The following is a 14193-nucleotide window of genomic DNA, read 5'->3' on the forward strand; positions in this document are numbered from 1 at the left end:
CGTACAAACCGATTGTTTTCATATTTTACACTTAAACGTTTAAAATACACAAATCCTGTGATTATTCCAGACAGTGCAACATTTGTTATGCCGTACACACCAAACACCAGGCATCGTGTTACTCGCTTTAGATTAGCCTACTCGCGGGATTAAACTTTGTGTCTTGCAAATTTTTTGCTGAAGTTGAATATTTTACAATTGCATTGACTTTGTATGTAATCCACTCTAAAAACCGTTGGGTTATTTGTTTTACCCAATAGGTGGGTTAAACATATTGGGTTGTTCTGTTGGGTTATTCCTAGCTTGTATTGGGTTATTTCCATAACAACCCAGAGAGTTGGGTTAAAATCGGGCTCACGTCACGCATTTTGAATTTCAACGGTTGACAGGTGCCACTGCTGAGTGCGGACAGACACGAGAGGTACGTTTTAAAATATATATCTCTGTGTAATGTTTTATTTTGCTACAAAGTGTCTTTAAGCTCTAACACACAATAAACTATCAGTCACGTTTAAATAAGTGTACAAAAACGCTGTTGTCTAGTTTTTGTCCGTTACACCTGTTCCATTCATTAACTGTTACCGATGCCAAACGCGTTTTTAAGCCATCATAAACGTAGAGAGACATCGCAATTTATGTTAATACTAAACAGCACCAACAGCATGGTCCCTTACGAAAATGAATAATTTCTTCTTTTAGTAGTATAACGTTAGTTTCATGACGTATTGATTGCCATATTGCTTTAACCATGGTTTCTGTAACAGACAATGTTTTTTGGTTTAAAGTGTAGTAAAAACCGTTTTTTAACTTTTGTAAGGGATGCAACCGGCTGTTTTTTGCTCCAAATATTTTATTTTGGCGGTCTGTGTTATAGACACAGAGCTGTAATATAAATGTCATTCTGAATGTAAATGTCTTAAGAAATGACTCGATGGCATTTTATTGTCCTCTTACTTCAGTATAATCCCTGATAAAGCGCAGTTTAATCCTGCACGTCTGTTTACTGTAACCCTGGTAACGGTTGAATTTGCAATTCAGCGCCATCTACTGTCAAAGTAGAGTATTTATTCAGCGTGCCGGATGTGTTTGCTTTGAGATTTAATTAATTATTATTTTCTTTAAATGTAGACATTCTTGGAGATGTTGCATTAAAAACCTTACAAAATGGCCAGCAAGATGATTCAGCCTTCCTACAGTACCAAGAGGCAAAGCAAACATTTATTAATTTGCAACCTGTAAGTATCATTTATGACACTTAGTTTTTTTATCCGGTTTATGTGTGCATATTTACATTGTGAAAATTCTGTCTTCAGGTCAGAAAACAAACATAATTCAGTATTTGGAGGAGGAGGTATGACGAAGACCCCATGTCCTGCTATGAGATGAATCAGACTAACCACAAGCCTTTGTTATCGTGGGGAGGCATGGCCCAGGAGCAAGACCAGCAGTTGACATGTGCTTTAATAGTTTTTTTACATTTTACACAGAGTATCCCAAGCCTTTCACTACTGTTAAGTAGTTTCTGTAACACACAATACATTTTGTACCATGTGATGTTTCCTGAACACACTGTCACCTGCTTAAAGGGACAGTTCCCCCAAAAATGAAAATTGTCATAATTTTCTTCCTCTCCTGTCGTTACAAACCTGTAGACATTTTTTTGTTCTGATGACCACAAAAGAAGATATTTTGAGTAATGTTTGAAACCATGAGCCCCATTGACTGTCATAGTAGGAAAAAAGAATACTATGAAAATGAATGGGGCTCATGATCGGTTTGATTTCAAACATTCTTTGAAATATACCTTTGTGGTTATCAAAGTAAAGACTTATATACAGGTTTATAACAACATGAGAGGGAGAAAATGATGACAAAATGTGTGAACTATGCTTTTAAGCAGTTTTTAGTTGGATAAGATTGAGTAGATTTGTTTTCTTATGTTTTTGTTTATTTATGTATGTATGTATATATTTATGTATGTGTGTATGTATTTATGCTTCTATACATGTATGTATTTATACATTTAAATGCAAGTGCAAATGACTAAATGAAAATAAAGCATTACAAATGTATTTGTAAGTTTTGTATTATTTATTTATAAAGCAAATAATAGTAATAAATAATAATAATAATAATAATAATAATAATAATAATAATAATGGGGTTAAAACAGCATTGCAAAAATAACCCAACAAATTGGTTATTTCATAACCCAACTAATTGGGTAAAACTTTCTACCCAATTCATTGGGTTAAAATAACCCAACAATGGGTCGGTGCTATAGTAACCCACCATTGGGTTATTTGTTGGGTTATTTTTAACCCAACTGTTTTTAGTGAGTACTTGCGCAAATCGTTGAACTCGCGTCTGGTGTGAAGTTACACATTTTTATTTGTCAAAGTAGCCATCCCAGGTAAAAAAGTAGTATACTTTAGTGTATTAGAAATATGATTGAAGTACATGAAGTATAAAACAAGTATGCTTCTACTTGTTGTACTTAATTTAAAGAGTATTTAATATGTACTTTTTAAAAGTATACTTCCAAAAAGATATAATTAAGTTCAACTTAACAGTCCAAAAAATAAGTATACTAATTTACCAGTAATTCAATTATCTTTTAAATGTACTTTTTGAAAGTATACTTCAAAAAATATGTAATTAAGTTCAACTTAAGAGTCCAAAAAATAAGTATACTAATTTACCAGTAATTCAATTATCTTTTAAATGTACTTTTTGAAAGTATACTTCAAAAAATATGTAATTAAGTTCAACTTAAGAGTCCAAAAAATAAGTATAATGAATTTACCAGTAATTCAATTATCTTTTAAATGTACTTTTTGAAAGTATACTTAAAAAAAGATGTAATTAAGTTCAACTTAAGAGTCCAAAAAATAAGTATACTAATTTACCAGTAATTAAAATATTTTTTAAATGTACTTTTTGAAAGTGTACTTTGTTGTCAATGTATTTTAAATTGTATAGAAGTTTATTTTTTTTAAGTGTATTAAATTTGACATACTTAGAGTGACAATTCAATATACTTATGGGAAGTATATTTTTTTGGAAATTAATTGTTAATTTACTTTTTTAGCATACTAGGATCTCACTTCATTAGAAGTGTGACTTCTGTACACTTTATACAGTACACTATAAAATAAGTGTATTTTTAGTTGCATATCAGAGTACTTTCATAAAATACGTTAGAATAATAAAATGTAGGCTATACACTGCATGAAAAGAGCTGTATCCAGACAAATACGGATGGGAAATCCCTGCTAAACTTTAGGTTTGCCAGATAAATGAGGCAGAGTGCTTGGAAACGTAATACTCAGAAGTAAACTCGTGAAACATCCAGAAACCTTGTGTATATGGATGTATACTGGTGGAAGTTTCTAGGAATCCTCACAGCTGGTTGTAAGGAGTGCTGGTTGTGAGGTGTGAAGGGTTAATGACAGAGTTGCTGTCTCTGTTTTCAAAGCTGGGTGGGGGGTTCAAGGCAGCACATAACATAAAAACATTATATATCTACAAGTGTGTTTACTAAATACATGTATTATTATGCTAATGTAATTTAATTGATAAAGGTTTTTTTTATTTAAGAAAATCTGAGCATCACTCAAAATAACTGTCAACATGTTTGTCAACTAAACATGTTTTGTAAACGTTATACATTTTATAAAAATATTTAATATTTTTATTATTGATAAAGTATAAAGAACAAATCAGTGTGAAAACGCAGATTATAAAAAGTACATAAAGTGCCAGCAGAGGATCCAAAATAATGAAAAAAAAAAAAAAACATCCAATGCAACTTGGAAATTGTAGTCAAAATACATCTACAGCAGCATGCTAAAGCAGTACCAACGCCAGGGCAAAAGACTCAAATTCCCAGAATGCACCTGCACCCACCCATTCATTCCCACCAATCAGGATCAACGGCATTTTTCAAACCGGTACTGACTCGTTTTCATGCTAAACAGTACGGCTGAGGTAAGTTTGACTTTCATTCCTTTACATCGCGCAGATCTGTTCCATATTTGTTCCTATTTTGTTCTTCACTGTGATTATTTTTGTCTTTATGCGAGAAGTGTTTTAATTTAAAGCACACACAGGAAACATTAAGAGTAAGTTATACACTGTACACAGTAACGTTAGGAACTTGAACATGCGGTTTTTCAGTGAGCAAAGTAACATGCAAAATGCCTGATAAACGAATCAATTCGATGTTTAAAACTTTAAAAATAAAACGGCAAGATTACTTGTGTTGGAGATGTTCAGCTAACTGTAGCAAATGGCTCTTTCTGCTATTTTAAACGATAACCTTAGACGATTTCTGTTGTTTAAAAGCTCATTGCTGTAGGTAAGTTCTGATAGATGCTGCTTATTTTGCAAGTCTGTTTTAATAGCTTTATTCTGTTTAGTAACCAAGCCAGCTTCACTTTAAGTTTAAGATAAACTAACGTTAGATGTTGTTGTAAAGAAGCTTGGAGTCAAAATATATTTTAAAGTTGTATGATTGTCTTCTTTTTTAATATGATGTCTATCCATGTTTGTGTTTACAGAGGTCATGTACCATGTGGTCGACCTTGCTGACGCTGAAGAGGTTTCTGTGTAAAAATGATGTAAGTTAAGTTTAATCTTTTAATTTAATATTGTTTTAATTCATGCCCATGTCATGCTGGCTACCAGTCAAATATCGCATACAATTAAAAATACTATTAATCACCAATAAAACCTTAAAAGGCCCAGCACCTTCGTATCTTAGAGAATTAATATCAGAATACAATCCAACACGTACACTGCGGTCGCAAAATTCTGGTCTCTTAATTTTCCCTAGAATATCAAAAGTGTCTAAGCTCTGAAATGATTTGCCAACTGGTATCTGTGAATCAGACACAGTCAATCACTTTAAATCTAAAGGGACACTTCACCCATTTGTATTAAGCTTTGTATCTTTAGAACCCCAGTCATGTTTTTGAATGGTCATGCATCATTTCCTGAGACAGGAGAAATACAGATTTCAGTGTTGCACTTCCTTCTTTCAATGATGTAAAAAATTATAATTTTGCATCATTGAAAGAAGGAAGTCCAATATCTTTGTTGAGGTGGTGAGACTACAAACACCCCTTTTTTAGTCAAATAGGCACCAAATTCGAAATGTATGTTACATTTCCACTACAAATATGAGACACTTTCAATAAAGATTAATGTTTCTACAGGTGAAATGCTCCATTAAAGGATAATTCTGGTATTTAACACTTTGAGTCTTATTTCTGGTTTGTTTTGGATGAATTACAGTGATGGACACTGTAATTTTGACAATGGGTCGTGTCTTTTTTTGACTCGTTTAGAAGCGTCTCTTCACTGCTTCAGAGTGGAAGTCAAGGGTCATGCACAAACATGTCATTAAAACAACACTTAACCTTCATTTTCAAAACTGTCCCTTACGAATATTAACCATGGTTTTATTGTGGTAAAAGTGTAGTAACCATGTTTTTTTTGGTCAATTGATTACTATGAGCAAAACCATGGTTTTACTACACTAACCATGGTTTAACTATGGTTTTTGAAAACCATGGTTGTCAAAACCATTGTTATTTTGTGGTAGCTATGGTTTTACTACAGTAACCATGGTTTTTTTGGTCTTAACTGTAGTAAAACCATGGTTAATTTTCGTAAGGGGTGCTACTCACCGAGTGGTTCTTGGTGTTCGTTGATGATTAAAAACAAGTAGTGTAGCGAAATACAGTTTCTGTGGTGTTTTATTTGGCATTTTGTAAAATTCCATTGACTTCTCTTGGAAGACTCATTGCTCGCTGATATATCACTCTGCCGCCGGAAATGGAAAAGGGTCTGTTTACATCTGGTTGTAGTTTTTTCGCTCGGTTTCTCTCAAAAGGCTAGCATGAGCAGAGCAACTGTGCCCTCGGAGTAGGGCACAAATTTTTCCCATATTTGATGGCTCAGTGACCAGCCTTAGGTTTGAATTTGAGCTCGATTGTGACTGTCTATACGCTAGACACCAAGTTCCGTTCAGCATCCTTGTTAGGCAAAGTGGTTGTCGCCATCAAGTGGTCAAGAGTGTGCTAACGCTTCAGACTCAAATATAGAGCGGAAGTATATACGTGGTTGTGAGGTGTCTGAAAAAATAGATCCACTATAGCAAATAACACGGATTGAAATCATACATTGCTCTGATATATTTGTTTTTAATCATCAACGAACACCACAAACCACTCTGTGAGTAGCACAGTTTTGAAAATGAACGTTAAGTGTTGTTTTAATGACATGTTTGTGCATGGCCCTTGACTTCCATTCTGAAGCAGTCAAGAGACGCTTCTAAACAAGTTAAAAAGTCAAGACACGACCCATTGTCAAAATTTCAGTGACCATCACTGTAGTTCATCCAAAACAAACCAGAAATGAGACTCAAAGTGTTTAATACCGGAATTATTCTTTAAGACTTTTTTCTTTAACAAAGCATTCACATAATTTGTCTAGTAAATTATACTTATCTCGCAAAAGTTAGCTTGTACGGAACAAAGCATTCACATAACTCGTCTGGGTAATTTACTAATGCCGCAATAGCTAGCCTGTCTGGAACCGAGCAGATATTAAAACACAACACTGTGTGACACTGCATTACATGTGAATGGCCCCTACGCTAATAGGATTTTGTTTCTCTCTCCCTGTCTCATCCTCAAACCCGAGGACATTGAGACAAACAGACCAGTTCTGGCTGCCGTGGAGGTCAACACACCACTGATCTACTGGCTGCCCTTCAACGTGATGCCCAGCCGATGCCTGACCACCGACGGAACTAGGGCTGCACGATAAGTCGCATGTGTTTGTCAGGCGCATCTCCTCAGTAATGCCGGTTCCTTGATTAGTATTAAATCGCCATCAGCTGTTTTCAGATGTAGCAGCTTTAACTACACAGAGCCGTAGTTCACTGAAAATCGGGGCAATTTCGCATTAATTATCGCGGACGTATCGGCTGCGATATGTATGCGATATGGCCCAGCTTGTCAGGGAACTACGGCTCTGTAGTTAAAGCTGCTCCATCTGAAAACAGCTGATGGCGATTTAATACTAATCAAGGAACCGGCATTACTGAGGAGATGCGCCTGACAAACACATGCGATTTATCGTGCAGCCCTAGACGGAACCCGTTAAATCTCCTTATCCGTTTACATCCCATATATATATATGTGTATATCTTTTCCTCCTAGGACTTTTTGTTCCTCCCTGAGGTTTTTCTCCTAGGGTTTTTTTTAACCCCGGGGAGTCAAGCAACATTGGCTTAACTTAGCACCCTCTTGTATACGAGACATTATTAATTTGCTCACTTGTAAAGTTTATTCATAGCCGCTGTATTTTGCTACTTATATTGTCTGTCGATTTTTCTGTTTCCCCTGCTTCTTTTAATGTAAAGCTGCTTTGAAACAACTACAAATTGTGAAAAGCGCTATATAAATAAAATTGAAATTGAAATGTCTCTTTCCTGTTTTACAGATGCAGTGAGGGAGTGATTCCCCAACATCGAGGTGGCAGAGATCCGGGACCTTCTACGGAGGAAGTGCAACAATGCCAGTTACAAGGCCTCCAGTAGTTCAAATCAGAGCTAGATGTCCATATAGTACAAGTTGTTCGCAATTGTTCTCTTCCCGGCATTTCAAAGAAAGTCGACTGTTTAAGGTTCCCCATTTTGCCAATATCTGTTTTGTGTGTTACTTTTGTGTCATTAATAAAGATCCTTTTTTGAAATGCAGTTTGTAATCTGTTTGTGTGCATTTGAACTGAATTGTTATATTATACACTTGTAGTGTAACAGCAATATTCATGCTTAAGTATAACAAAATGGGGATAAAAGTACAAATTAAATGTACTTAAAATATAAAAAATACACTATAATAATATTGCACTGAAAGTACGTGTCTATGATGTTTAGGTTATAATTGAAATTCACTTTAAAAACATTATTATTGTCATAGTGGGACACTTTAAAAGCACTAAAAATAGTTAGGAAGTGCATTTGTAGAGCACTTGAAATATTACAGAGGCATACTAAATTAACATAGTTTATACTAATTATAAGTATGATAGCAGTATGCACAAAATGTACTTAAACACAACTATAATTTGTGCTGCAATGGCTTTTTAAGTGTATTTCCATTAAAATTGCAATACAATGCAATTGTACTGTAAGTGTGCTTAATTACTCATAAATCTTGATTTTCAGGAGTGTATTTTAGTGCACTTGAAGTTTAAAAAAAGTTGTTCCATTTTAGCATACTATTTACACTTGAAGTGTAATCAAATAGGTGTTAAGTTGAAGTTAATACATAATTGAGTACACTTAACTATACTTGGATTTGACGAAAATAGTACAAAATCTAGAAAATATACTTAGTACACTTTTTTAAAGTATATTTTTAATAGAATTTTTTTTCACCTGGGATGTGCCCTGCTAGAACTTTTCAAAATCTTCATATTTCATACTTCAAACTAAAGTTTATTAGAGCAGTGATCAGCAAAATTCCCAGTTATTGATCTTCACATCACGTTATTTCTGACATGAATAAAATATTAACTAGAATACTTCTAACTGGGTTTGTCGCAGTCCAACACCCTGCTTTTCTCGAGCATAGCTTCAACCAGCAACTTGATTTGCCAGCCAACGTTACATCATGTGTCAAATCATATTACCGTTTTTGCACTGAAGAGCAAAACAACAAGGCACAGATTTACAAGTCATGCAAAACCTTGTCAATGACCACGTCTACATACTGAATAAAAAAGTTTAATGTACATGCTTCACGGCTAAGGGAATATGTATCTAAAGTACAAATCAAGGAATAAAAGCTTAAAGGGACATATGCAAATTTTCCAGCTCCAGCATTTCAGCTGATCTCTTGGTCTGGCGCTAGTTTAGCATAGCTTAGCACAATCCATTGAATCTGATTAGACCATTAGCATCATGCAAAAAATAACCAGAGAGTTTCAATATTTTTCCCATTTAAAACTTGACTCTTCTGTAGTTACATCATGTACTAAGACCGACGGAAAATTAAATAAAAAATGCGATTTTCTATTCTCATTTTTGGCATTTATTTTTTTGTTTATTTTCAGTAATTTTGAAGTAATGTCAGGAAAAAATCTGTCTTCTTGATGCAGAAATGTGTTTTAATAGCTTAACTTTTCATAACAGTATCACGTAGCACCTAGTTTTCAAATAAAACCTAGTATATGTTGGTAAAATCTGCTACTAGAAACCAAATTATTACCTTAAGTTGAAATCCATAAACGAACGATGTTCAATCATTCTCTTCACCTACTCACAATGGTAAGCTTATAATAATGATTTATAATTTGAGCTGTTTGTCAGCTATAATTGTGCAGGAAATGACAGTCTGACATCATTTGACTTCAACCCACGTAAATACATTAAGTAACCTGCAATTTCAATTTTCAAACAGAGATGGCGATATACATGAAGAGGAAAACGTTACAGAATACAGCTTTTTATGGACATCTGTCACACTATGCATATATTAATCAGAATATTAATTTGCATAGACAGTAAATTAAATCTGGTCAAACATTGTTTGTGAACTGTTTCTTGGTGCAGTGTAAAACATCTGTGGTCTTTGTAGACATCAGATGTTATTTAAAATCCAGAATAATGTAAACCTCAGTCACAAGAGTTTATCGAGTTTGAACAAACAAACCACACAAAAAGTGTCAGGGGAGGTAGAGATGACAACAAAATTTGTGAACACCAGCTGCCACAAATAAAGTGACTGCTCCATTTCACATCAAATCAAACAGAAATATGTCCTGCTTATGGTCTTGAGAGTGCCACACCGATTCGTGATGTCTCATGAGCATCCTTTAGTAAACATACACTTTAGATGACGATCCGCGATAATTGCCGTACATTGTTCTCTGGCAGCCTTGCTGTATATGGCTCTCTCACACATTTTGAGATATCTAACGCTGATAGCAATGTTTCAGTAAGTTTGGCACTCATGGCAACCACTTCCTGTCAGCGGCAGGGACCCTCCACCTTTGCATGCTCTAAATAAACAGCCCTACGGTGTTCTCCTTTGGGTTCTCATTGATACTCCCAGGATGTGGCTGTGAGATTAAGGGAAAGAAAAACTCATTAATTATGAAAGAATGCAATTAATTATTTTTCCTACGCCTACTGCTGTTAGATCTGTCTCCCATCCTTTCCCATATCCCTAATCTTACCCATTGCGTGCAGAGCAGGAAGCGACATATATGGGTTTGGGCTCATAACTAAAACATCTGAATGGTAATTCGTTAACCTTTGGGAAAACCAGCCACTGGAACTCCGACCTGGCCTTTGTTGAAGGGAACATGATGTTCCCACAAGTCAAAGCTTAGTCCGACTCCTGTGGCTCAACACTGCCAGCAGTGGAGTCCAAACATCTGCATCAAAGCATTATGAAACACTGGGGCTTTAAAAAAGGACACCTTTTCAGAATTCATACTGTATTAGTGCCTCATATTGGTACAAAAGAGTGTATACACGTTCAAAATCGCTGGGTTATTCAAGGTTGCCATGTTGGGGTCAAATATAAACATCTTCTGGGTTAATTTGACCTTTTCTGACCCAATGCTGGCTTAAAAATATCTATTAATCTAGGTAATTTGTACATGAAGGATGAAAATACTGAAAACAACATTGATGGGAATCAATCTTATAATCATGATGAGTTGTCATAGATTTTATTGCGTTCATGTGGAAGTAGCTTGACGTCGTTTCTTTGACGAACAGGTCAGATCTGTTCTCCAAAAGAAACTTTAAAGCACAGCTACCCTTTGCATGCTGCATACTGAGTGTGGGCAGCAACTAATGGATGTTCCCACTAATCAACCCTGCGTGTCGCCAGGCCAGCAAGATGCCCTCTCAAAATGTCCATAGAGTCTGAGAGACACCGTGCTCATCATTCACCGTTCCATCTGTGTAATTGCTTCCTTGAGAGATTACATTCCCGCCAGTGACACCAACAATTAGTCAGTCAGGAGGAAAATACAACAATAAGGCCCTACTTAGCCGAGAAAATAAGCATTCAGATAGATATCGGCATAATCTAAATGAGTCAACAAACATGCCATTTGGACGTGCTCTCACGCAAATGTGTTATGCTCCTAGATCCAGTCTCTTTCAAAGGCTTATACCTTGAATAAAAGATTGGCAAAGTTAGAGATATAAGTTTATAAGTTTCAAGAATATAAAACCGAAATAAAGCAATGATAAAGAGGCTATGGTTTATTCCTTTTATGGAATGTTTTATGTCTCTGATGTCAGAATCCCAACTGCATGGTCATCACTGATGCAGACTACAAAACTAAACCACACCTACGCTGCTAAATCTGATTGGACTTACGCACATGTTGCTATCATTTAACAATCAGACAGAGATTCCCTGTCTCTGTGTCTCTTGTCTTATAGTCCATTACAAAAGGATTTTACTCCTCATCCATAAACTGCAATTCAGCTTCTTACCCGTTTCCATAGTGCATTAGCCTCAAATCAGGTAAGTTTGATACATTTCAAATTTCAGTTTGGCATTATTGTTTTTATGTTATAAAAAATCAATACAATCCAAAGTCTTCCCCCTCTTATTAAGCTGCACTGTATCCTACTGTGTGAAAAAATATATATTCACAAATGTATTCTTCAAAGAAGATTAAGATTTAAGGAGGGTTCATTTTGTGCTTCTTTATATAATATGCAAGTTTTATATTATATATCCAATATATTGTTTTGCATGCAAATGCATAGCCTATACTGCAAACGCTTGAAAACGTAAAATGCTTTTACCATTTATACTGTTATTTACTAGAGTATACTGAAGTAAATTGTTATACATTGTAGTAAATTACAGTAATTACTACACTATTCTATAGTATACTAACTATAGTCAATTAATAGACTGGATTAAATACTGTAGTATACAATAATAATTACTATGGTAAGGTTCAAGAACACTATTGTGTCTACTATAATAAACAGGCTACTACTAAAGTATACTGCAGTAGTGTTTTAAATATATATTGTACCGGGTAAACCAGTTTAGTCAATTCAGTTAAATGGAAGAAGTGCTGACATATTTTTTCCTCATACTGACAGGTGAAGATGTACCGTGGATTCGTGTTACTGTTCTTGGTTTTGGCGCTCGAAACCCGAAGGAGTGAATCCAGCTGTCAGCAGTCAGAGTCGCAAAGATCAGTTTCAGACGTAAGCCGATAACTTTATTATCTGACTATAACATCTAAACAACCCGCTTTCTTTAAAAGCGCATCATTTCATGCACAGGAGAGTCCAAGTTTTCGGCTGCCAGCTCATAGAATGCTGAGGAGATATAATGACATTGACTACGACAGTTTCGTCGGATTAATGGGGCGCAGAAGCGCTGGTAAGTGCAACACTGAACAGACAGTTTTTTATTTTGTTTTACATTAAAACTTATTTATTTATTTATTTATTAAATGTGTTTCAAAATGTATTGTATAATAATGTATTTTTTTTACAGATGTAGATGACAGTATACCACCCCAGCGTAAACGTAAGACATTTTATATGTGCTTTGAAATAACCCCTGTGTAAAAAATAAAGAAAACTGAATGTGTTATGTTTCTTCGTTGTCATTTTAGGGGAAATGCATGATATCTTTGTTGGACTCATGGGTCGACGAAACACAGACTCTGGTAAGTTACGTTAAAGTTAACTACTTTTCTCACCATTGGCCGTTGCAAATAAATCAGCTACTCTTAACGCTTGAATTTACGCTTGTGCATACAGTTGATGTTTCAGTTGTGAATTAAATTAAACTTGTAAACTTACTGTATGTATATTGGCAGATACTAGGCGTCCGTGGAGGAAAGAGTATCCAGATTCGAATGGAGGAATCTTCTTCAACAAGTGCAAACTGAGGTGAGCGCTTTAGAGAGCCTGTACTGCCACCTTCAGGCAGTTTGAAGATATTACACTGTCTGTGACAATTCACAGCACTTCATTTTAAAAGGCCTAGCCTAGAGCATGTCTATCTGTTCTCAAATAATTTACCGTATTTATCTATACATTCATGTTGTATATGTTTGAAATTTCTTTCAGGTTTCGTCGTGGGTTATAGGCAAAAAATCACTTCACATCCAGTGAATCATCATCTGTATCCTGTCACAACAGCTCTTTTTCAAAGCATTTCTTTGGGGAACAACAAAAGTAATAATCTATTTTCCATGAGAGAGCAAAAGAAAATATTTCTATAAATTAATTAAATTAACATGATTTCCTACTGTGTGATTTGTTTCATTGTACTGCAAATGATTCATTTACTTTACAGATGGCATAGATCTGCATTTCAGTATATTTATTTACAAGTTATTTTGCTTGCTTCGTGTATAACACATGATTTTTGTTAATAAAAATATGATTTGATCTAACAACGTTTTCTTAACTAAAACTTAAAAACAGCAGAACAAAGAAAATATGGATGGCTTATATTTATCATTTCATGATTATGTAATTGCATCCTTTCATAAAATCTTTATACAACACCATCAACAATATTTTATAACTTTTGTAAAATTCAATTCTAAATGTCTGTTTCTTTCTGCTTACATATATGTATTACATATATGTATTCTATACTTAAATTGATATAAATTTCTTACATACTGTTCCATTAAAGGGGACATTTCAAAAGACTTTTTTAAGATGTCAAACAAATCTTTGGTGTCCCAGAAAACATATGTGAAGTTTTAGCTCAAAATATCATATAGATAATTTATTAGGCTATAGCAAGTTAAAATTGTCACTTTTTAGGTGTGTGCAAAATGTGCCGTTTTGGGTGTGTCCTTTAAAATTCAAATGAGTTGATCTCTGTCCTAAAGGGCAGTGGCGTGGTTGGATAGAGCAGATTAAGGGGCTGTATTATCCCCTTCTGACATCACCAAGGGATCCAAATTTCAATGACCTATTTTTTCACGTGCTTGGGGAGAATGGTCTACCAAAACTAAGTTACTGGGTTGATCTTATTCACATTTTCTAGTTTGATAAAAGCACAGGGGACACAATTATAGCACTTAAACATGGCACTTAAAAATCCGATTTTCATGGTATGTCCCTTTTAAATTATGGGTTGTGTAGACTTTCCT

The 14193-nt window shown here is 34.8% G+C and overlaps 1 protein-coding gene and 1 long non-coding RNA gene across 2 annotated transcripts; both read left to right on the forward strand.

Moving 5' to 3' along the window:
• The first annotated feature begins 235 nt into the window (after positions 1-235).
• LOC141281351 (uncharacterized) lies at positions 236-1971 on the forward strand. Its single transcript, XR_012335631.1, has 3 exons — positions 236-421; positions 1129-1235; positions 1314-1971. It is a non-coding gene; the product is annotated as an uncharacterized lncRNA (long non-coding RNA).
• A 9450-nt stretch (positions 1972-11421) lies between these two features.
• On the forward strand, positions 11422-13482 carry tac3a (tachykinin precursor 3a). The gene is made up of 7 exons (XM_065286671.1): positions 11422-11570; positions 12167-12274; positions 12353-12452; positions 12570-12602; positions 12691-12744; positions 12898-12970; positions 13151-13482. Exons 2-7 carry the CDS (start codon positions 12173-12175, stop codon positions 13167-13169), a joined length of 381 nt encoding a protein of 126 aa, XP_065142743.1. The 5' UTR covers positions 11422-11570; positions 12167-12172; the 3' UTR covers positions 13170-13482.
• The last annotated feature ends 711 nt before the right edge of the window (positions 13483-14193 follow it).

Source organism: Paramisgurnus dabryanus, chromosome 21, assembly GCF_030506205.2.
Source record: "Paramisgurnus dabryanus chromosome 21, PD_genome_1.1, whole genome shotgun sequence".
Lineage (NCBI taxonomy): Eukaryota > Metazoa > Chordata > Actinopteri > Cypriniformes > Cobitidae > Paramisgurnus > Paramisgurnus dabryanus.